General features: G+C 35.1%; 1 protein-coding gene across 3 annotated transcripts; it reads right to left on the bottom strand.

The window, feature by feature from the left end:
• On the bottom strand, positions 1-20,630 carry tlcd4a (TLC domain containing 4a). Of its 3 annotated transcripts, none has more exons than XM_058765438.1 (7): positions 20,234-20,630; positions 14,716-14,885; positions 10,579-10,668; positions 10,378-10,436; positions 9,172-9,266; positions 3,782-3,855; positions 1-2,522 (listed from the first exon to the last, which is right to left on the bottom strand). In XM_058765438.1, the coding sequence occupies exons 2-7, from the start codon at positions 14,868-14,870 to the stop codon at positions 2,207-2,209; spliced, it is 789 nt and encodes a 262-aa protein (XP_058621421.1). In that variant the 5' UTR covers positions 14,871-14,885; positions 20,234-20,630; the 3' UTR covers positions 1-2,206. The 3 variants fall into 3 exon arrangements, with proteins under 3 accessions (XP_058621421.1, XP_058621422.1, XP_058621423.1); XM_058765439.1 differs by lacking the exon at positions 20,234-20,630 and adding an exon at positions 14,980-15,124; XM_058765440.1 differs by lacking the exons at positions 9,172-9,266; positions 20,234-20,630 and having other exon boundaries at positions 10,409-10,436; positions 14,716-14,903.
• Between the last annotated feature and the right edge of the window lie 4,180 nt (positions 20,631-24,810).

Here is a 24,810-nt window from a genome sequence, read left to right as displayed (position 1 = left end):
TCAAAATTAACATATTGCTTTATTGAGGCAAATGGCATAACGAAAGTGAAAAATTAAGACACGTGAAAGAACCAACATGTTCAAAAATATCTGTTGTGTCATTCCTCAGATACATGCACTTTCCTTCAGTATAATGGGAAGATGATCCCTGTGCTCACCTTAGTAACAAATGTAAGCCTTTACATGGCAACAATTTCCTGTGACATTAGTGTATGGAACGCTTCAGTAATAAAAACACACACAGTCATGATATTGTGCACTTTTACATTCCTTAAAATAAACATTAATGCACTGAAACACTGAACTTTATGCATTGAAAAGACTTAGTAAAAGTAAAATTCAATATTCTGAAAAAAAAAAAAAAAAAAGACATCTTAAATGACATTTAACTGTTCATAGATTCATAACCCAGTGCTTCCTTGGAAATGACCTACAAGGTTTTGAAAGTTACACTGAATGAACTTTTCCTTTCGCTTGTTTCAGATTACACTTGTACAGTATAACAATGCACGTCTGTTCGCCCCAGCTGGGTTTCTTTCTGTTGTAGTGCCACCATTTACTTAATATGTATGATTAAGAGCAGCCATTCTATACTTTTGACCTTTGGTTGGAACATTGGTGAGAACTAAAAACATAAAACATACATCCTTACAAGACCATACAATGAACCATGTGGTACAAAATGACACTAGAAGAAGTAAATAAAAGAGGTTTATTTAACGAAACAAAAAAGGCATTTTGAGTGATTGAATACAAAGGCAAAAAATACAAAATAAAATAAAATTACAACATGAATTCCTGTATATCTCGTGCCAGTAAAGACAATTCTTCATAGGTCTGGCTCTCAGAAATAACGCATTTCAAAATTCAAGTACTTAGTTCATTAAAAACAGAACCGCTTTAAAATTGTTTCCACGCAAATCGCTGTAAGCCATCTCGAACTGCCTTTCATACATTTGAAATCAATAAAACTCATGCACTCACATCTGTGCCGCCACTGAATGCACGTGTAGGCTACAGTATGAATATTCTACACTAAATTCGTCATACACAGTGACAATGAATTTTAAAATGAATTCATAAAAGTATCTCTGTATTGTGAATTCTCTCATGTCTTATGCTGTATATCTACTCGGATACATTGACGACTTTTATATCTTTCCATTAAAAAAAATAAATATGCCGTACAAACATTACCATGCTGTCCCAGTGCAAAACTGGTTCAATAAATTAGGTACGATGCAGGAAAACGATCCGATGTTGAGAAAGTACTCGAACATTCACAAGCTACGCTTCCTTTTAAAACCTTTTCCAAATCATAATCGATCATTTAATTCAGTATTGATCGGATACACTGTACACCAACGTAATTAAAATAATTACTGTATGTTCAATAAAATTTCTATGTACAATGCAAACATTCAGAGAACAACATTGCCGCATGCAATTAACTGTACAGTGCGAACAAAGCGTGACGTCCGTTTCATGGCAGAGGAGCGAAATCTGAACTGAATCTGGAGCGAGTGTAAACAGGTTTCATTCTTAAAAACAGTTCCGCATTAATGCGATCACTGCTCATATCTTGTATATATAAAATATTTCGCCTATTTAACCCACAGTTGGATCTCATCGGTGCATTTGATAAAATATCTAATACATCACTAGTATGTGACATTAATTTTCCAAGAGATTCTTCTTGAGTACACTGATCCAGATTGCTGATTTTCCTCGTTTAGTGCAGTGCAGTTGTGTGGATGAATCTTTCACAGTCAATAAACGCGGCTTTGAAGTAAACGTGAACATCAGGTGACTGACCGCTTGGCCCCTTTGCACAGTACAGTGATTGAGAGCGAGGGACTGAACTTTGATGAATAAATAATGTGGTTTACCTGCCCACGGTTTAAAAACAAACATGGTTAAAATACAGTTCAGTCGGTGATCTCGAACAGTGCATTGTTTGCACTTTTGGTGTACGGTTTCAAAACGAACAAAACAAAAGTGGGCAGCCAGTCTTTTCTGGTGTACTAGATCTCAATTTGACATTTTGTCAGAGTTTTGGATCTTAACTCTGAAATATTGCTCTGGGGTGGTTTTCAAAGTCTTTACTGGTCACTATCACACCATAGTGTCCCATGAAGACCGTCAATAAGACAACGACCCTGTCTGTGAGCAAGTGGTGTAAAATTCGAATGCCCTTTCGTTTCACTCAATCGGTTTTTCCATTCTCCTGGCTCTCGGGTTTAGATTTACAGCTGGAACGCAGGACTTTGTAGCAGCCGCGGGCGATTTTATGCATCCACATGACGTTCATGATGTCCAGGCAGATGCTGGAGAAGATCCATGCGCTTCGGCCGCCGAAGGAGACCTTGTAGAAGGCCTCCGTGCCGTACACAGAGCTCATTCGGCTGTAGTATACCGGCATGACAGCGATCCGCACCACGAAAAACACGACTGCCATCAGTACCCCGTTAGCCATGTTGGGCTTGGAGGCTTTGGGGTAACCTAATACTTCAAAGAACCAGCTGGAAAACATAGGTGAGCAAAGTGACATGCTGTAAACTAATCTACAGTACCATCACAACATTTGTGTCATTTCTTATTAAAGGCAACATGAAATTGCATTTGAAACACATTTAAAGGAACAGTTCAACCAGAAATGAAAATGTACTCACACTGTGTGATGTGTTTGTTTTTTTCATCGAAACAGATTTGGAGAAATTTTGCATTACATCACTTGTTCACCAATTGATCCTCTACGGTGAATGGGTGCCGTCAGAATGAGAGTTCAAAAAGCTGATAAAAACATTACAATCCACAACAGTCCATTACAGTCCACAAGTAACCCACACAACTTTAATCCATCAATTAATATCTTGTGAAGCGAAATGGTAGCGAGTTTGTAACAAACAAACCCAACATTAAGTTTTTTTGCTTGTTTTTTTTTTTTGCTTTTGGCTAAAATACAATTCCCCTATCCATAATATTGATTTTTCCAGGCAAACAGTTGGTACTGTCTGAATCAGGAGGGAAATATGCACAGATATGCAACAAAAATGTTGGAGGATTTTGGTGTGAGAAGTCAACCGAGGATGGATTTTTCACTGGAGAAAGCATTATTATTGACCATTTCGGTCAGAAGTAAGATTTGTTTCTTGCAAACACGCAGCTTTTCGAGTCACAAGATGTTAACTGATGGACTGGAGTGGCGTGGATTACTTGTGGGTTATTGTGATGTTTTTATCAGCTGTTTGGGCTCTCATTCTGACGGCACCCATTCACTGCAAAGGATCCATTGTTGAGCAAGTGATGTAATGCTGAATTTTTCCAAATCTGTTCTGATGAAGGAACAAATTCATATGTCCTGAGGGAGAGTACATTTTCAGCAAATTTTCCTTTTAGGGTGAACCCACAGTGAAATCTCCTTGGTCATGTGCAAATTGGCTATGCTTTTGTCTAATTATATTTTTACTTTTGGTAAGGACAGACAAATAACAAATAATGCAAAAGCAACAAATAATGCTGGAAATGTTGTTACAATTACAACACAATGTTAAGCCAAAATATTATAGCTAAATATTTTTCGCTGCCCATTTGCTTATAGACATAAATGTATACAATAATCATTTTAAATCATGCATAATAAAACCAAAAACATTTAAGAAAGTACATAGTGTTAGTTCAGATCTCATGTTGTCTTTAATGGCTTCAAGACATATATGGTGGGCAAAACTACAAAATTCGCCCATTAAATATTTTGTACTTTAATCAGTCAAATACCTACCGTTGGTTTACACACGGTGTGGAAAACTCTGCAAGCAGACGGAAGTTAGCAAAATAAGGCAACATTCCTTGACCCTGGAAACACAAGGTGAAGAACAAACAAACAATGACACAGACACGAGTTATAGAAAAGCACAGCCACATGAATCAGCTCCAGCAGTCTCAATATCTCCTGCTGTCAGGCACCCACAGTAATTGCTTCAGTGCCAGGGTATGATACTTCACTCTGACAGATATAACAAAAGAGCAAAGTTAAAAAAAAAAAAAAAACCCGTAGAAAATAGAAAAAGGGTTGCATGGAAATGGTTATTCTATTAATATAGGATTTATTTTAAGACCAAATAATGCCCTTCTGTATCGTCTATATTTTGATTATTTTCAGTGAATACGAAGAGGTTATAAATGACTTACAATTTTTTACTTGCAATGGATGTAAAATTGCATACGTGTATGTATGAAGGAGTAGTAGTATGATAATTAGAGTGATTATGCTAATATTATGTCAACTTTATGCATTGTTAAATACATACATCATGAAAAAAGTATTTTCAATCATGTACTAAATAAATAAAGCAGAATAAACTAGATACAAAACAAGCTAGTTTTTTGTTCAGAAAGAAACAAAAGTTCCAAAAGTCTGAAACCACTAGTGGAAAATCTTCTATTTTGAATTCTTAACTACAAATTATAACTATAGCAATGAATATCATATATATTAAAATGTATTTTATTACATAACTAAAGTGAAACATTCAATTTAAAAAAAATGAACGAATTTCTTAGTATTTAATTTGTCCTCCTTTTTGCTTTAACGACAGCGGCTCTTAAGGCCCGTTCACACCAAGGACGATAACTATAAAGATAACGAAAAAGATATAGTTCTAAAAATCGTTCTCAATATTAAAGAATAGCAAAGTCCACACCACAACTATAACGATAGAGGCACAGAGAAGCGATATCGTTGGAATCACTTTCAGAATGATTCTTTTCAGCTGATGAATGATACAAACACTGACATCCAATCACTGCTATAACGAGCTGGAGAACTTAAAGCGGCAGACACACGTGCACTTAGAATAAACAGACGATATCGTTCGCTGGTGTGGACGCTAATATCGTTATCGTCCTTGGTGTGAATGGGCCTTTAAGCTGCATGATTCCACAAGTTTGTGTAAAAACTGATGATCAAATATTTCAGCATGATTTTAGAATGATCTAAAGAACATCTTGTGCTTCAATGGAAGCAATTATTTGAAAGATGTTCAAATAATCAATGTCAAATTTATTTAACTATGACCTAGAAATAGTTCACCCAAAAATTATCTTCTCATTTACTCACCCTCAAGCTGTTCCAAACACAAAAGATTATATTTTTAAGAATTTTGTAAACCAAACAGTTGGCAGTAGCCAAAAATACTATGGAAGTCAATGGTAACCATCAACTGTTTCGTTACCAACATTCCTCATAATATCTTCTTTTGTGTTCAACAGAAGAAAGAAACTCGTACAGGTTTGGAACAAGTGGGGAACCAATAAATGATGACAGAATTTTCATTTCTAAGTGAACCTTTCATTTTAAGCATTTTTAAATCATTTAAATGTTATAACAGTGTTAAAATACAAATAAAATCTCAGATTTTTAATGTGGTCTCAGATGTTTAGATCTCACTGCATGGTCAGCCATGCACGTTCTGTCAGAGAATGAAGCCTTTTATAGCTTTTCCTTGCAAAGCGAGGATTATTCAGACCCGTTCCAACGTTCCTCTCCAAACCAGTTTTGACATTATCATTCCTACAGCAAGAGAATAAACATTTGGCTTCTCGATAACACACTTACCTTGAGGGCTGCAATTAAAACACACATTAGCATACTTACTGCAAAATGGGCCATATAAAAATGAAGGATAAAAAAAATAATAATCAGGTTGGCTAGCAAAAGCATGCTGGTACCCCTAGGTACTGGTAAGTCCATACTGTAACTGGGCTTCAGTAACTGCTCAGAGTTCCATAACAGCAGGACAGCAGACAAGACAGGAGAGAGTCCATCTAGATCAGCCAAGCCTATAGCCCTCATCTCTTAACCCGACTAACAGTGACACTGGTAGTTTTTGCATGAAGGGTTTTGCTGGTCAGAGGAAGTGAGGCTGCGTTATTCAAGAAGTCATGTTAGGTGGGACAGAGACAGACTGACAGACAGATTCTTGGAAAAAAAGGTGCAGAAAAAATGCAAAAAGAACGAACGACACAGAAGCAGCAACAACATTTAAGACTCGTTGGACATGCACTATGAGAAACAAATCGCACGACACGCTGACAAATTACTTTGATTTTATTCTACTTCTTAAAAAAAAAAAAAAAAAAAAATGCCTACAGTTTGATAGAGCGTTAAAGGTTACGTGTCAGTGCTAAAAATAGCGAAACGCTTTGCTCTTAAGATGAAGCACAATTATTAAACACTGAAAAGATTGATGGGGTTTATTATGCCGTTCTAAAAATAAGGCGAATATTGGAATTTAGTCTGCAGTAATTAACAAAAAGACAAAAAAAAAGTTCTGGTTTTAACACTAATATAATTTCTAAACACAGGAAACAATAACAACGAATGACATTTCCAACGACAGACTTAATTGCTCAGTGAGACCCAACAGAGACTTCCAGCTCCACGTTAAATTACCTCGATTATCTTGTAATAATTTAGAAAAAGGCTTGAAATGGCAGTCATAAAAGTGACCAGTGACAGTATGGTCTACATCCTGACAACAAAATGCACGTTCAGGTTTGAGGCGATCCTCAAGGTTGCATTAAATCAGTGCAAGGTAACTGTAGGGTATATAAGCAAGAGTAAAGCCATGAATATCATCAGTCGCTGACCCAGATGCATTTTTAGGAATGAGTTGTTTTTGTGGCGCCGATTTTCAGAAATGAACACGCTAAGGCAATAAACAAGGCCACTAAATATGATTTGTCATGGTCATTCTGCAAAACAAGTGCCTTTTGAGTGCCTGTTGTATGTATTGTTTGACTAGAGGTGCACTATATATCTGTGACTAAAATGAAATAATTACAGCTGATCTTAAGTAATAATATGGTACAGTATATTCAATCACACTTTTTTTTTTTTTAACCATTCGTGCATTTAGTAAACATACCATGCAAGCATGACCCAGAAAAAAAAGTTAACATGTCTGGTCACTCTGATCTATTAATGACTTTAAAAATTAACGGCTTTTAATAACTTTATTATGTAGTTGTGTTTGTTATGTATTATGTAGTAACTTTATTATGTAGCATAGAGTTATTATAAGGTATAATTAATTATATTTATCTAAATTTACTTAGTGTGTGTGTGTGTGTGTATAAATATATATTATATATATATATATATATATAGAGTCCTGACATACATAATATACAGCAAGTTCATAAATCTTTCTTGAATTTTAAAATACCCAAAATCTCCATAAAATGCTTTATGGGGGGAAAAAACCATCAGCAAAATATTATTTTGTAAAAAAAAAAAAGAAAAAAAAAAAAGAATTCTACTCTATTTTAAAAGAACAATTTTATAATAATTATAATCATTTAGAATGATTTTATAATAAATTATAAATACTATTTAATAAATGAGTAATTAATGAACAAAGTATAGTGAAAGCATAGTGTTTATTGGAAATCTTTGTTGATTATAAAGGGAGCATCATAGTTTTGTCACATTGTCTCAACCCTATTACCCGTTGCTGAAATTACATACCAATATGTATATTAATACACATTAATTTAGCTTGAAATGACAATGCTATGCATTATAATTTATTCATATTTATGAACCTATTAACAACAAATGCTTTGTCTGGTATTATTGCCATTATTGACTTTAAACTCATTTTACAGAATGACCCATGCCAAACAACTGAACATCAACAGATGTCATTTTAAGTGTTTAGGTTCATTTTTAACTAATTTCTGACCAATTTCTATCAAAAGGCACAAGTAATAACCTGTGCAACATGTAAACTAAATGCATAGTTATTTAGAATTCAGCTGAGGACCAGATCAACCTGTTATTCAGCAAAACCTTCCCATATTGTGAGTGTGGATCAGCCCAACAAACAAGCGCTTTCTGGCTGTTACTCATCCTGCAGTTGAGACGTGGATGTTAGGTTTTAGAAGAGAGAGAGTTTAGGAGGAAGATCGGCTCAAAGCAGGGGGAGGTATCAGAGCATGCACACAAGGAAATCCTCCAACGGCACCACAGGAGCAGAGAGCATCAACACATGCACACAATCCAATCTGGTGCAGTCTGGGCCGAAAGCCGGCCAGAACTGACCGATAAGAGTTGCTGAGGGGGGTCAGTGAGGTAGAAGAGGACTTGAGGAGGAGAAAATGGACTTCTGCATAACCGTCAATGAGCATTCCATGCAAAAAATACCATCATCATCATCATCATCATAATCATCATCATCATCATCATCATCATCATCACCATAGTCAGCTACAGAACCTGGTGACCTAGAGGGTAACTGTACAACTGAACCAAGAGTGAACAGTAGTGGCCTCAGTGGTGCAGTCTAGTGGGTAAAGATCTGGGCTGGTAATGGCAACTATTTGGAAACCATGTTTAACAAGAAATATGCTAAAGAGGGATGAGCAAAATAGTTTTTACAAAAGAGAGGTTGTTGTGTTCAAAACTGGACAGAATGACTCAATCTCAAGATTCATAAAAGCTTTCAAAGTTGGACTTTTTTTATTATTATTATTATTATTAAAGACATCAGCTTAAATGTGTTTGTATGTAATGCTTTACATTTTTTTTGGAAAATGCAACTTAAAAAAAAAAAACTGCAAACTAATAAATGATAAATAAATAAAAAGCACTGCATGCGGTCAACATGCTATTTAAAGCATCTACATTGTTTAAAAAATATAGATAAACTAGTTAACCACTTAAATTAATCAACAAGTTAGTTGTTGGATAGCTAGTCAACCACTACTTATATATATTTGTATTAGAGATTTTCTACAGATGAAGACTTTGCATACAGTAGTTAAAAGTAACGTGAAGGACAACAAAATGTTTTCTGGACTTTAAACACTTTTACAATCAAAAGAGAAGGTCACAGGCCACATATGGGGTCAAATATATGGGATACACATATAGGATACAAATGAGACGAATCCTTTTGAAAAAAAAACAACTGACTTTCAGCTTCTGACCATCCCGTTTCTCTATTTATAGTTTAGTGCTATAAGCAAACGCTCGTGTGGTGGAGCGTCAGCCAGTGAACAGAGCTTTCAGCACCAGCTGCACACCTGAAACTACCACTGCTCACTCTTGGTTGTCTCTTTCCCATCTTGCCTGCATGTTCTGTTATGGGACAACAGGGAACTCACCAGTACATAGTAGTAAGCATACAATGCTGCCAGGTGGTGGATTACAAAAAACTTGTCTCCTATTGCTCTCCAATAGTAAAATATAAGCAGCAGATCTGGAAAACACAGAAAAAAAAAGGAAATAAGAGTCAGAACTACGTAAGGAATATTAATTTAGCAGTTTTAATTTAGCATAGAAGCAATTTAATACATTCAAATAACTACTAACAATATGGTCTACCAATAATATAGCCACATCTCACAAGGAAACATTGATCTAGGGACATTTGCACCAAAATTTTTCTCTGTGGTCATCTTAACCTCGTTTCAGAGGATTCCATAAAGTCTCTGCCAACATTGGATAGCTTTGATGGCTGTAAGGCCATTATTTTTATTTATTTATTTGGAGAAAATTAGCAAATATTTCATGAATTAACAAAATGAAAAGGCATCCCATGAAATACCATTAAAACACATTTTCAGAAATTTAAATAAATATCATTTGAAAAACTGAGACTAAAATAAAACAAATTATAATAAAATAATAAACAATATTGTCTCATTTGTTAATATTAGTTAATGCATTAGCTAACAATAAGCAATTAATTTTATTAATTTTTGTTAGTTAGATGATAAAAACACAATTGTTAATTGTTTGTTCATAGTTAATTTTAAAAAATATATTATTAAAATGAACATTCTGAAGTATTGCTATTATAAAGCCTTTACAAAAAATGGCAAACTAGTCAAATTATGTACATTATGTACATAAATGCATTAAATTGGTCAAATAATTTGTAACAAGTCATGAGGGGGAAAAAAAACAAAATCAAAAACAAAGGATAAAACAACAAAACTAATTGAGAAAAAAAGCCAAGCAATCACTGAGTGCAAACAAAAACAAAACGCATGTAAAAATTGGGGGGGGGTCATCATCCTTTAAAAACATAACATTATTATAGAGAATTTACAGAATCATCTGCAACCAGGTTAAAATGGTCAGAGATGGTGAAGTGTGGCTACTGAGGCATTTCTTTGGTGAATCTGGGCTGACCAACAATTGAAATATAAATCAATCTACTAGAAACCCCCCAAAAAGCAATCAAGAGCATTAGAACAAAAAAGAAATTCAGACTCAATTTTACAATAAACCCCTCAAAATGTATTGCATTTCCATGCATGATGCAGCTCTGCAAACACTATCAGACATCTGCAGTAAGCTCTCACCAGATATGAGGTAGCCTGTAGTAATGCTCACGTTTATCTTCACCAGAGTAGGATCTCCCCTGTTGTGGTAAAGATGAGGACAAGGCACTGAGATTACTGCAAGATCACCTTAAAACAGTTACTGAAAGCGTCCTGCTCAACTGTGAAGAGCAGCGCTTTCCCAGCATGCCTTGCATGCAGCGTGACGGGTCGAGCGCTCACCATACGGGGTCGTGATTGACGGCCTCATCGAAGAATAGGATGTAGAGGCAGAAGAGGCCAACCAACAGGGCATGGAGCGTGGACACAGTCCTGCAGAGACACAAAAGCCAGAGGTTTTAAAATCACATGACAACAGCGTTAACAGTGGTTTGCTTCTCCCATAGAATAATGTCAGGTTGAAACAATCGAAACGGAGTGATTGACTGCTGTCAATCAACTCGGCACGGTGTGTCCTACATCTAAAGATCTCCTCCAGCTGGCTGTTCTCTTGACAGCCTGCTGAAAAGAGTATTATCGCTGCCATCTTCGCCTCTTGCCAGTTTCTTTACGCATACGTTAGTGATTTTGAGCGACAGCTTACAACCTGCTCTCCACAGCATAATCTTCTGATAAGACGTTTAACAGGGAAATATTTGAAGCGCCGCTGCGAATCCACAGGCGATATTTAACATGCTCCCTGTTAATAGCGGTTATTATAGTTTGACGTTATTGCATGTATAATTGTAATTGTATTGGAGTTCGAATTCTAAACAAAAGGACTCTTGTGAACCAGTGAGACAGTGCAAACAGTTATGTCTAAATGATTCCTTCACAAATCTTTTGAGTGCATTCTTTTTAGTAAATAAGAAGCATACAGTGCAATCGGTTTAATCTGATTCCCAATTGATTCCTGAACGAATCAGTCTTTTGAGTCAGTTCTTTTTAGTGAATCAAGAGCACACAATATGAGCACTGTAGCATAATTCCAAAACAAATGACTCTTATGAACCAGTTCTTTTCAGTGAATCAAAAACATTCATTAAGGAATCATTTAAATGATTGAGTATTTTGACCCAGTTCTTCTCAGTGAATAAAAAAAACAAACATATTTACATTTATATTTACATATTTCTTTTTAGTGAATCAAAACTAGAGGTCGACCAATAGTGGATTTTACCGATACCGATAGCTAGGTTGGACCACGCTGACCGATACCGATTAATCAAACGATAGTTTTCAAAATGGATACTGAAAGAGAGCTAGTGCTTTACTATTTTTTAAAAAAAAGCAGCAACAGTACTGAACCATACTTTGTAAATGACTAAAAATATTAATATTATTTACTATATTGATCATTAAAGTTATTTCATAGTTTGTTAATGTTAAAAGAAGAAACTTTAAAATTTAAAAATGTAGCCTATTAGTAGCTAATAGTGAATGTTGAAATGAACACACTCTAACAAGGAATAATACTTCTACAGTTTTCATTAATGCTACGAATGGACTCTTATTGTTAAGTGTTACCATTTAATTTCAACAGTCATGCTTAAAGATGGCCATCTTTAAATACCTACACAAGGCCATAGCATTAAAATTACATGCATATGGATATTGTATGTGTATTCACACACTTTATTTGCTTCTATTTTTTAACACTTTATAATTATCTAATCAAAAAAAAAAAAGTTAGTCACACACCGGGCAAAAGCGCAGCGCTGCGTCTAGGAGAACTCAGAGGTATCACACACACGCACACCAGACGCTTTGCGTTCAATTCAAGTGGCGGTCTAAAACAATTTATTTAAAATCACCAAACAGACATAAGTTTGCTTCAAGAATGAACAATGCGGCATAAATGAGTTTGAAGTTCGGTGTTTAAAAAAAACAGAGCAAGCGGAAAGAGAACGCGCGATCTGTATTACAGCTCTCTATATGAAGCATACCGACTTTATTAGAGCCACAGAAAGACAAACGTTTTGCTGAAAAATGCACAATACATAATTTATAGCCTAGGGTGAAGTCATTATGTATATTCACAAGGATTTGGGACAAATATAATGTAATTTAATAGAAAACTATGTGAATGGCGCTCTGTTCCGCGGGCAGGCTTTTCTGTCGGCTGTATTTAAATGCGAGTCTGAAGTTTCCGCTCTGTGCAGCGCGCAGTGTCACGTGTCAAAATAAACAACACGTGCTGTCAGTGATTTCCGCCTCTAGAGGCCGCTCTCGTACTGTATAATGCCAGCGGACCCTTCTCAGCCACTCCAGCAACGGTTGAAAACCGGAAAACTATCGGCATGGATTTTTGCCGATAACCGATAGTTGGGGCAATCAACTATCGGTGCCGATTAATCGGCAAAACCGATAAATCGGTCGACCTCTAATCAAAACCATACAGTTTGACCTGTTTTCTGAATGAATTCTGAACAAATTAGTCTTTTGAGCTGGACCTTGTTAGCAAACCAAACACATACAGTGCAACTATGTTTATGTGATTCCCAAATGAATTAATCTGAATCAGAACCACACAGTGCAACCAGTGTAGTCTGATTCCTAAACACATGACTCTTGTGAGCCAGTTCTTTTTAGTGAATCAAACACATACAACTTACGATTACTATTTTGTACTTAACACTGAACATGAGAAGGTAATACATGGAAAGAGAAATGCAGAACTAGCAGAGGTGTAAAATACTTGAGTAATTTTACTTGATTACTGTACTTAAGTATTATTTTGGGGATTTTTACTTTATTCAAGTACAATTTAAACTGACTACTTGTACTTTTACTTGATTACATTTCTGAAGAAAAAAAACTGTACTTTTTACTCATTAAAGTTTTATTTCAACTTAAAAAGTACATTATTTTATTTTATCTTATACACATTAAATATGGGAAACGGAAGCTCAAACGTGCGTGCTTGACATGAGAACCAATGATCATTGTTTTCACGCATCAAGCACGCACACAGTTATGACTTTCATCAGGTAAATGTCTGGGTTCAAAAAAAAAAAAAATCACCTTCAAATCTGAGGAAGCATGTTGAGGTAGCAAAGTTGCGTTTTCCCCCCAAAAAGTTTATTCACTATTCTTTGTTTTGATAGAGCCATTAGCCGTGTAATACATTGGCTGAATGCACAAGATTGAGTGCAAATAAAATCAGTGATAAAAATTTAAATATAATTACTTTTGTGGGAATTATTTTTTTTAATTAAATGTTACAAATCTCCAAAAAAGTGTTTAAATGAACATTGTATGATTACTTAATTGTAATTCATGTTTAGTGACGTTCTAACCAGGTAGTGGATAAGTTGTATTAATAATATGTCATTATACGACGCATTGAGTAGGAATTTGGACTCTCAATGAATTTTTTTAAATCTTAATAACACGATTTGCTTATTAATTCATATAATTAGTCGCAAATAATTATGTAACAATATTTCCTGAGAAAAACCCCCACAAAAAAATGCCCCAAAAAAATAATTAAAAAATTAATTATCCTTTCAGACAGTGACGTAGACAACACAAAAAAGTGGCCTTTCAAAACATTAATGTTGTATGTTTTAATTATATGCCTCTCCTCATTAATTCAACCCATTCTTGCATTCTGTCTGGAATATGTTTCTAACCTCTGCATCACATTGTTATTAAAAGTAATATTTCACCCAAAAATTAAGATTCTCATGTCGTCCCAGATGTTTATGACTTTCTTTCTTCAGATGAACACAAGCAAAGATTTTTAGTCCGTATAATGCAAGGGGACAGGACCACTTCAGAAACCACACAAAGTGAACACGACGGAGTTTAAAATATTAGTATTTGTAATTTTTATTGTTTCACTTAAGACACTGATTCATTAACAGGGCTTGTATGAGTTACTGTCATATTCACTTTGTGTAGTTTTGAAGTGTCACTTTTGGACGTCCCATACTTGTTATACGAAAAAGGATGATTTAGATTTTAGTTTGTGTGTTCATCTAATAAGTGAAAGTATATACATAAATTTAACTGCATGATTTTTACTGTACCACCAATAACCACCTCCTAAATATAATGTAGAAACTTCAATTTTCTGTAAAGCTGCTTTGTATCGTGAAAAGCGCTATACAAATAAATTTGAATTGAAAAAAACAGTATTTTTCTCCCTTTAACAAAACTTCTGTATGTCTGTCAGAAAAAAAAAGTACTTCTACTTTTTTAATACTTGAGTACAATTTAAAGTTGTACTTTTTAACTTTTACTCAAGTATGTTTTTGGCTAATTGAGTAAAAAAGTATCTTTACTTTCTCTTGAGTAAAATTTTGGAGTACTTTTTACACCTCTGAGAACTAGTCCCAGCACTCAAAACAGACGACACAAATCATGTTTGTGTACCTTGAGTTCCACTCGATCTTCTGTTTGTGAGTGAGTTTGAGGAAGCCAGGGCTGATTCTGGACGATGCCCAGGGGCTCACGCTGTGAAAGAGCCACTGGAAAGTGCAAAAACTCACCACCGAGATGAGCAGGATCAGCTGGCTGAAGGGGTCCATGGCCACCCGACCCCACTGCAAAAGAAAGAGCAGAAAAAACACTTGAAGAAGCTTTACAATAACACGCGAACATCAATGTCCTGTTGAAACCACACAATGGAAAACTCACTGTTCCAGGAGAAAATTAAAGTAAATGTTTAACAGACATGCCCTCTGCCATGACTGTGTTAGCAATGAGAAACAAGCCGATGCAAAGCCCATGTCTTTATCTGACACTCATAAAACTAATAAAGGCTGTGGGAAGCATCACAGTATCAGTCCTCTCAGACTTTATTTAAAGCATCTTTGGTTGATATTAATGCTGCCAGGAGTGATGCAAGAGTTTGTTGACCATTCCAAAAAACGGTCCAAAATCTCAGACATGTTAAACATCCCGGTTGCACAACTCTTCTGGAGTCAAAAGTAAGCTTCTGTTGTCATAAATAGCACAAGACGTAATCCTTTATAGTAGCACTGTATGTGCACATCATATTGAGCTTAGATCTATCTAAATGTCAACCTTCTTCTCATCATATGTTCAAACAGTTTCTCTTGCAGTCTGGTGTCGTCATTGCGCACCAGAAAAACAAGTCTGTCCCCTTTGAAGCACATAGTTAGGAAGCAGTGATCCATAATGATAAACCTTGGGCCAAAATAATCACAGCGTTTCAACTGGGTCTAGCGGGAGTGAATCATCACAAAAGACATACAGTAGATTGCATTCATGCTCGCCTGAGCTTTTCTCACTTCCTGTAGAAAAGCGCCTTTCATACACTCTCAGAAAAAAAGGTACAAAAGTTGTAACTGGAGCGGTAACTTTTCAAATGGTACTAATATATATCATTTAGGTATTGATATGAACCATTTAGGTAATACTAAAGGTATCTTTAAGTTAACATCATGCATCCTTTAGGGGTAAATAAGGTACAAAGGTGTACCTTCTGAAAAGGTAGAATCCAGGGACAACTTTTGTACCTTTTTTCCTGCAAGTGTATATGGTTAATCATCTGAGGAACAGGCACTGGGTTAATGTTCAAATGGTTAGCTGAACTAAATCTAGTTAGAGGTTAGCCCATATCAAAATGTCACAGCACTTGAATAAACTTTTCAATTGTAAACAAGCATTTTAATTCACTGTATTATTCAATAATTGGCACTACAACACATTATTAAAATAGTACTTTTTTTTATATATATATATATAACTGTCTTTACTATCACTGATCAATTTAATGCATGCTTGCTGAATAGAAGTTTTTTTTTTTTAATAATCTTATAATTTGCTAGTAAATCAAAGTTTTAAAAAAATATTATGTTATATTTTATATTGTTTTCAATATTGATTAAAAAAAATGTTTAAGCAGCAAATCAGCAGATTAGAATAATTTCTGAAGGACCATGTGGAGTAATGCTGCTGATAATTCAGATTTGCATCACAGAAATAAATTACTTAAAAAAAATAATAATATATATATATATATATATATATATATATATATATATATATATATTTTTTTTTTTTTTTTAATAATAATAAGATTAAAATAATTTAAATTGTAATTTATATTTAAATTTTAACAATATATATAAATAATTTATATAACGATATTTCACATTACTAATATCAGTGTGTGTGTATATATATATATATATATATATATATATATATATATATATATATATATATATATATATATATATATATATATATATATATATATATATATATATATATATATATACACTTGACACCGGGATATTCAAGAAACCTAAAGGAAGAAGCATTGTTTTACAAGAACTCTTCCACAAGTTATCTAAGTGCTCTTAACATCTCCAGCTGATCTACTTTCATGACCTCTGGCCCATAACAGCTAATGGAAAACATGAATCGCACTCTTACCTGAGGCTAGAAGTGTTCAAAGCACAGGAGAAAAATACAAAACATGCAACCGTTGCACTGAGAGTGTAGTGAGAGGAAACTGACACAGTTTTGAAAACCATGAAATCTGAGTTTTGTGGCTTTTAATCGGTTTACTAGCTTTAAGGTCATCTACACTGATGAGTACTCAGCAGACAATATAAACTTTCAACAGCGAAACCATTAAACTGCCATCTGCAGCATATACAGTCACTACTGTTTCTACGTGTAACAAAAAACTGCAGACTTCCAACGGCAAGCCAACAGTCATGAAAGTGGATCTGCATATAAGGAGAGATGCAGATTAAACGAGTTACACACAGGAAGTTAGTCACTAAACCTCACAAGCCTTAACTTGCTTATTATTGCTACAACAAACAATAGCCAATCCCACCTCCCTAATAAGGATATTCCAAAAGGTGAAGTGTGCCATTTCTGTACCACTAGTGGTAACAAACTGTAGGTTTCCCTACACTAGTCTCCAATGATTGGACAAAAAGGTGGTTCTATCCCAGAATAACACTGGTTCAGCCAATGTGTCAACATTGGGTTAGTTGGAACAATTAAAAAGGGAATTCACCGCTGACAAGACAGGTTTTTAATAAAACTTGGCTGGGTCTATGCACTAGAAACACAAAATTCTTTTTTTTTTTTTTAAATTGCTGCTACATGACTAGACAAAACAGAGAAAGAAAAGCCCTGAAGCTGTGCAAAGATTTCTGGATGACGCAAAATTTGCATCATCCAGCAGATTTCTGCTGACAAATAAACAGAAATCATGGTGCCGGAAACTACACTGATATATTGCCAAGGTCTATATATTGACCAATATTTCGAATTTTCATCATCAGCCGAGAAGTTGTTCTGTTTGGCCGATAAGTGTCAGAAGCAGCTTTTATTTTGACAGTGACAGGACTTTTATTTTGACAGTGCTATGAAATCCAGGATGTGATTGCAGATGTGAGCATAATCTTTAAATCATTGATTACAAACTATACTGTGCTATATCCATTTATGACATGTCACTGTGTGTACTGAATGTAAAATTAGCATTGCCTGGTCTTTATTTAAGAAAATGATTCCAAGTGTGCAAAAACTTACCAGATTACTGAGTGCACTGTTAGTTAGTGTTTACTTCCTTTTTATTCATGTTTTTTAACTATTGCTTTATTTGTGAAAAATATTATAATTGGATTGAAAATCTGCAAACTTATCTGTTGAATGCATAAAAAGCATTAAAGAGGTCATAAAATCGAGTCGCAGTCAACATTATTTCAGAACATGGTCAAACAGCTAAACTAACAGACTGTGACATCAGCACATCTCCTCACGGGATAGGAGTCAAAAAACTTGCGGTCGCTAAATTTAGATGTTCTTTATGTAGCAATAGGCAACATGCATATATAGAGGAGGGGTGAGGGTGGGTGTATTTAAAGTTTCTATATGGGTTCATGCTGGTTGTGAAGGGCAGGCATCCAAAGAGGTCATAAAGCAACGGTAACAGGAAGTTCAGCAGTTTTCACAGATGAACACGTGATATCACACTTTTTCTGCTGCATTTGCATGCATCTCATTTGTGAACATGGAACAAAAAGCCAACGATAAAAACTTACAGAAATGAATGACTGGGTAGATTATCATGTTTTCCTTACTGGTGCACAGGTTTGTCATGTGGGTGGCAGATCACAGCATTGACAAAGCCGCATTGCTGGCATGCTTTAGTGCATTGAGTAAATGCATCATATATTAAGAGAAGCAGTGCTGCCTTATGAATGAAAGATTGGCTGGGCAAAGCAAGGCTCGTAGAGCAGCAGAATGGATGGAGAGCTAAATGGATGCTTTATTAAACCCATGAGGATACTGCAGTGCAAAAGCAGCCGGACACAATCTACAAAGTACACACACATACATATACAGAAACAAAAATGTAATTAGATTACTTTTCAAAATTAAGGCCTGAAAACCATGATTTAGATTTTTTTTTAAATTGTGGTTTCCAGGCTTTAATTAAAAAAAAATAAATAAATAAATAAATAAATAAAGTGGTCCTACTTAATATTAGGTGGCCTTAATTACTACGTACTTACACTTATATTAATGAACTGATACAATGCACTTGTGTACATACATGTTTTTACATTGTACTTTAAATTTAAAAAATACCTCTGTACATCTGTAATTAAATTCTGTCATTACATTTATAAATACACTGTTGACCCATCCCTTACACCTTAACCCACCCTTAAACTAACCCATACCACCAAACCTATTCCTACCCATATCCCAACTCAATAGCAGCAAAAGTGTTTTGCAATACAATATGAACACAATAAATACATTGTACTTATTTTTTGATGCAAGTACATAGCAGTTAAGGCCACCTAATATAAAGTGAGACCAAAAAAGTTGTTCAATTAAAAAAACGTAAATGCACTATAAAACATAGGCTATATACTTTGTGGCAGGTACCATGGTGTAATGATGGTATCTCATGTCAATATCATTGTACTTTCATAAAATGGGTCAACGGAGTGCATATCTATTAATTACAAATGTGTTTTTGTCAATAAAGGAATTTTTTACATTGCTTGATTTGTACCACCTGACATTTAAGAGCCAATAAAATCAAACTTTTTTTTTTTTTGTAGTGAAAATAGCATGAACGTTTTCCAAAACAAAACATACACATATTACATTTCTAAGAACACGTCACGTTTTAAACTAAATTAAAAAAGAAAAAGAAAAAAGAAATAATTTTCATTTGGTATTATTTGTAAGTTACACTGTACACACAATTCAGCTCCAAAACTGAAAGTAAACCAACATAAGGAAGAGCAGAATAAAAGACCTCAGCAGAAAGTAGTTTTTAGAAGTCAGAAACAAATTTTTTGATGAAAAATGCCAAATACGTTCAAATTCTGTGCTGCATTTAGCATTTCCATTAAATACGGAGAATCAATGTTTTCAATTCGCAAACCTGAACAAATGTTTCCCTTCATACTGACATGTATCTTCAGCATAGACTCGCACACATATTTAAATGAATATATAAATATTAAACTCAGATTTTGGCTTTTAGATGTTATTGTAGCCTTCGTTTGTCAATAAACTCGGTAATTTAACTCCAGCTAGTGTGCTCTGTGCTGCATTGAACCGCATTGCTTGTGTAACAAATGCACACATATGTACATTTGTGCTTAGATGACCATTTTATGAAGATCAACGCGTGCCAAATATACACCAACCACCGCAATTCAGCACTGACAGCCTGTTAACACAAATCCTGAATCACATCTCAACTAAAGCTATGTAAAAAAAAAAATGGACGGAAATCGACTAGTGTTGTTACCAACATGCCTGCTGCTTTCTTTAGGCCAAATCACACCGCAATGCTGGCTGAAAACACAACGCTTGTGCATTAAAATATTACTTAATATAACGAAATACACGCGTTAACCATGCTTACCTCTTATCGATCATCAATGGTGTCTGTTGGCTAGTTGTGCATGGTGTCTGAAAGCATATGGGCTGATAAAAATCCTTGTTTTTCGTCAATCAGACACATGCATGATTTTCCTCTCTCCACGGCGATATGAAATGCATGATTTCATATCAAACGGAGAAACGGTTGGTCCTTATAATAATCTCAATCTGCGATGCGTGTGGGTTTTATAAACGCGCGTCGGTGAGAGCATGTTGAGGATGATGTGAAACTGATGTGTGTTGATGGCTGTATGTGGTGGTGGAGGTGCAGGAACGACAGGATCCAATTTCAGCTTCATTCTTAAAGAGATATTCACACACTGATAATGTCATCTCTTGTGGTGGGAATTTTGATTCATCAGCGAGTCAATTCATTCACTAACAAGTTTCATTCAGAGGCCGTTTCAGCAGGTTATCGTTACAACAGTAGGTGGCAAAAAAAAGTGAGTGACTGAATCATTCACTCAACTGATTCGTTAAAAAAAGGAGTCTCATGAAATATAATGTGTTTTCCCTGCAAAGAAAAACTTTCCTCCATTTGTCAGCTGCCGAGTTTCATCGAGCTAAAACAGCAATAAGTTCTTATGTCATTATAAAAATTCATAATTCTTCATCCTCTTTCTCTTCTTGAATGAGAATCTAGTTTATTCCAGTAAATTATGATTTATATGATAATATAACCACTATATAAATCATAAAATGTGATAATTGTGTTTGTTTACAAAGGCGATGTTTCTTTTGGTGTCTCTGAAGTCTCCTTCACAACAAGTACTGGTACAAGGAAGGGGCGTATTCGTTTAGTAGATCCAACCAATCAGATGCTCTGTTACCTTCCGCACTCAAATGCTATTGGCCCTTGAGTCAGGAAAACAGTCGAGCACCTCAGTGAACGAAAAAGTTTAAAGGGTTAGTTCACCCCAAGTTAAAAATTCTGTCATTACACCCTCATGTCGTTCCAAACCCGTTTATCTTCGAAGATCAGAACACAAATTAAGATGTTTTTGATTAAATCTGAGCGCTCCCTGACCCTGCAATGTTCCCAGTCTCAGAAACATAGCAAGGACATCGGTAAAACAGTCCATGAGACATCAGTGGCTCAACTTCAGTTATGAAAAGCTAAACGAATACTTTTTACATTCAATGTAATCAGCGTTGTTTGCATTCAGGGTAAAGGGTGCACATGCGTTGTACATGGTAGCCTACTCTCCAAAATGGCGGGAGACGGTAACTCGGGGAGAAGAATTGTTGAATAAATTATGTTATTTTTGTTTTCTTTTCACACAAAAAGTATTCTCGTAGCTTCGCAAAATTACAGTTGAGCCACTGATGTCACATGGACTGTTTTACCAATGTCCTTGCTATGTTCTGGGACTGGGAGCATTGCTGTCTATGCAGGGTCAGAGAGCTCTCAGATTTCATCAAAAATATCTTAATTTGTGTTCCGAAGATTGAACGAAGGTCTTACGGGTTTGGAGCGACATGAGGGTGAGTAATGACAGTATTTTCATTTTTGGGTGAACTATCCCTTTAAGAGTCGAGAACACTCACCTAAAAGATTCATTAGACACAACAGATTCCTTCACAATACTCGTCAATACCTCTCATTGATTTTTGTTGTTCGTAAATGTAGCTAATTAGCACTGACATTTTAAGAGTATTAAAACAGTACTTAGTTTATTTACAAACTATTTTTCCTAAATAAAAGGTAATGTAGTGATAGTATTTCCATGGTAATCGTTAAAACAGAATGATTACCTCATTCACCCCCATATTTAGTCATTTTTGTTTCTTTTTTTGTAAGTGCCATTAGGAGGACGGATTTAGATGATCATCTGGAAAAATTTGAGCCATTTTTGTCCCACAGAGCTAAAAATAGCTAGGTCAGAACCACACACCACTGCACTCCAACCACATGGCAAACTATTTAATGAAGCACCATCCATCAGTAGGCCTACTCTCCTCTAATCACCATTCTCATTATTCAGATATTTTTAGGATATATTTTTCTATTTTTTCCCCCCATTCATGAATATGCTGGACAACAGGTAAAAGGTGTTTCCCATGACTGATCCATGCTTTCACCTAAAGAAAAATGTCAAAAAATGATAGTTTCTTTTCAAATTTGACAATATTTGTATTCATTTTAGAGCCACAAAAAAACGTTGTTATATCTGGTGATTTTAAAAAGCCCTAGTTAATTTCCAACCCACAACTTAAACTTTTCAAGCTGCTTTTCACAAACTTGGATGATGATTTAACCTGATGTTTGGTATATAGCCTACACACAAAGTTGACATTATATTGACTGAACAAACAGGTGGGCTGATCCCCTGTGGTGGATAAACTAGGGCACTAGAACAGCTCTTTCCAAACACTTGGCAGAATTGTTCAAACATAAACATAAAATGCTACATATCACAGCACCACAGGCAGATGCCAAGCCTTCTTGGCAGTATAAGGGCTGGAGAAAGTATGATTCAGCATCTGTACAGGTACCAACAGCTTACAAAACATTTTTTGCAAATTATAAAAATGCAATTTCTTCTACTCACCACCAGAGAGCAGTCAGTCTGCATAGTTTACATTTAGTGGCATGATTTTGAACAGGAACCAGAATACAAGCACAGATTTGATACAGAGTTCCCAGATGAGATGGCTTTAGTAATTACAGTAATCAGATTAATACAGTACCTTTAATTTTATCGTTGACTTTAAATGCCCAGCATGGTTCAAGATCGTTCACTTCCCAGATGCCAAATGCTGTATAAATTAATCCATCACCTCACCACAGTGACATGATTTTCCTCCATCTGTCTCACACTCCACCCTCCACTTCATCAGGCTCCACGAGGAAAGGATTCCATCCTCCGAGCCTCTTCCTGAGGAAACAGACAGCGGGCTAACTTAACTAACACACACAGGAACAATGAAACAGGCCTGACTAGAGTAAAAGCTGCTCTTAGCTTAATTTTTATTAATAGTCTGTGCTGCCTGCCAATGTGCAATTTCTTGAACTCCAGCTGCCTGAAGACATTTATGAGTGTCAAGTTATCTGGAATCAATTTTGGGGCCTCAGGAGGAAAACATTAGGAGTGGATAGAGTTGTTGCATAAATCAGGCACTATTTTATGTTTCGCCAGCACTTACATCATTGTGGATAAAATTATAATACATAATTATATTAAACTAATTGCAAAAAAAAAAAAAAGTAATTGAAAAAAAGATAATTGAAATTAATTTAGAAAGTGCTTAGTGCTTTTCCTTAATAAAAGGTCACTAATGTGTAGTGATAGTATAGTAATCATTAAACTATATATATATATATATATATATATATATATATATATATATATAGTTTAAATTTATATTACATTATATAAAATATATATTAAATATAAAATATATAATGTATATTGTAAATATAATAAAGTATGTATTATATATATATATATATATATATATAATACATATAATACATATATAATACATGACAGAGATCATTTTACCAACTTTAGATGTAGGCTACAGTAAAACACAATGTGTCATCATAGCTATATGGCTGAAATGGCGAAATCAGAGTAGATCCGAGGGGGGATAAAGAAATGCTATGTCAGACTACTGGCAAAAAATCAATCAGGCATCGTATACATAACATTTGACATATTGATTGACACCAGTGGGACTATTTACATTGGTTTAGATATATAAAATAAGATTGAATGTATGTATGACTATATAAATTAATGACAAATACATAGTATTTACAACAACAAAAAATGCTTTAGCAACAACCACTAACTAATCAAAACTAGTTCTGTTCATTCATGACAACCTAAGCAAAAGCTTGATTGTTTGACCAGAGGAACATTCCTCCCTTAAAGGAGAACAGGCTCAGAGTTACAGACAACCCTCTGTTTGGATCAACTCCACCTCAGTCCAGCAGTCCGAAAAACATACTGATGTGTGAGTGTGTGTGTGTGTGAGAGAGAGAGCGAGAGAGAATAAGAGCAGTGGTTTATGCATTCATAGCTAGGTTATGTAATGTTCCAGAACCTTTGCATTACTTAGACCAGTGAGGTCTGGGCTCTTCGGCTGAATTCCTCTTTAACAAAGCCGTTTAAAATGGCTCATGCAACAGACTGGACATTGTGGCAAGATGCCAGCCAGCCAGCCACCAAAAAAAAAAAAAAAGGTACAGTAGGAAGGTCTGTTTTTCTTCCAGTGGATTCACTGCCAAAGTGAGCGCTGATTTCCTTTCTACCACTTTGTCTCAGATTTTGTTCACATGTGTGCTACTCTTCCCTCTCGACATGCGAGGACATTCTTCACTGGTTGGCGATTCATCTTGGAGCACTTTTATAGAAACTGAGAGCATGTCATAATCCCCGGGGCTGTAAATGCCTGTGTTGTTGTAAATCTAAAGTTAATGCATCTGCAAATGTGCTTCCATTGCTTTCAGATGACATCCACCATTGCATTACATCTAGACTCACAAGGTTCTTAGAACCAAAAATAAAAAAAAAATAAAAAAAATTTAATTTCTGATATAGACTAAGAATC

The sequence above is a fragment of the Onychostoma macrolepis genome, chromosome 24 (genome assembly GCF_012432095.1).
Source record: "Onychostoma macrolepis isolate SWU-2019 chromosome 24, ASM1243209v1, whole genome shotgun sequence".
In the NCBI taxonomy this organism is placed as follows: Eukaryota; Metazoa; Chordata; class Actinopteri; order Cypriniformes; family Cyprinidae; genus Onychostoma; species Onychostoma macrolepis.
Note: the sequence above shows the minus strand (reverse complement) of the source record. Positions and strands in the feature narration are given on the sequence as shown.

Coding starts and splice junctions, on each gene's coding strand:
- tlcd4a (XM_058765438.1), bottom strand. CDS start 14,870: ATGGACCCCTTCAGCCAGCTGATCCTGCTCATCTCGGTGGTGAGTTTT. Junction 3,856..9,171: donor ATGCTTACTACTATGTACTG/GTGAGTTCCCTG, acceptor TTGTGTTTCCAG/GGTCAAGGAATGTTGCCTTA. Junction 2,523..3,781: donor ACACCGTGTGTAAACCAACG/GTAGGTATTTGA, acceptor TATGTTTTCCAG/CTGGTTCTTTGAAGTATTAG.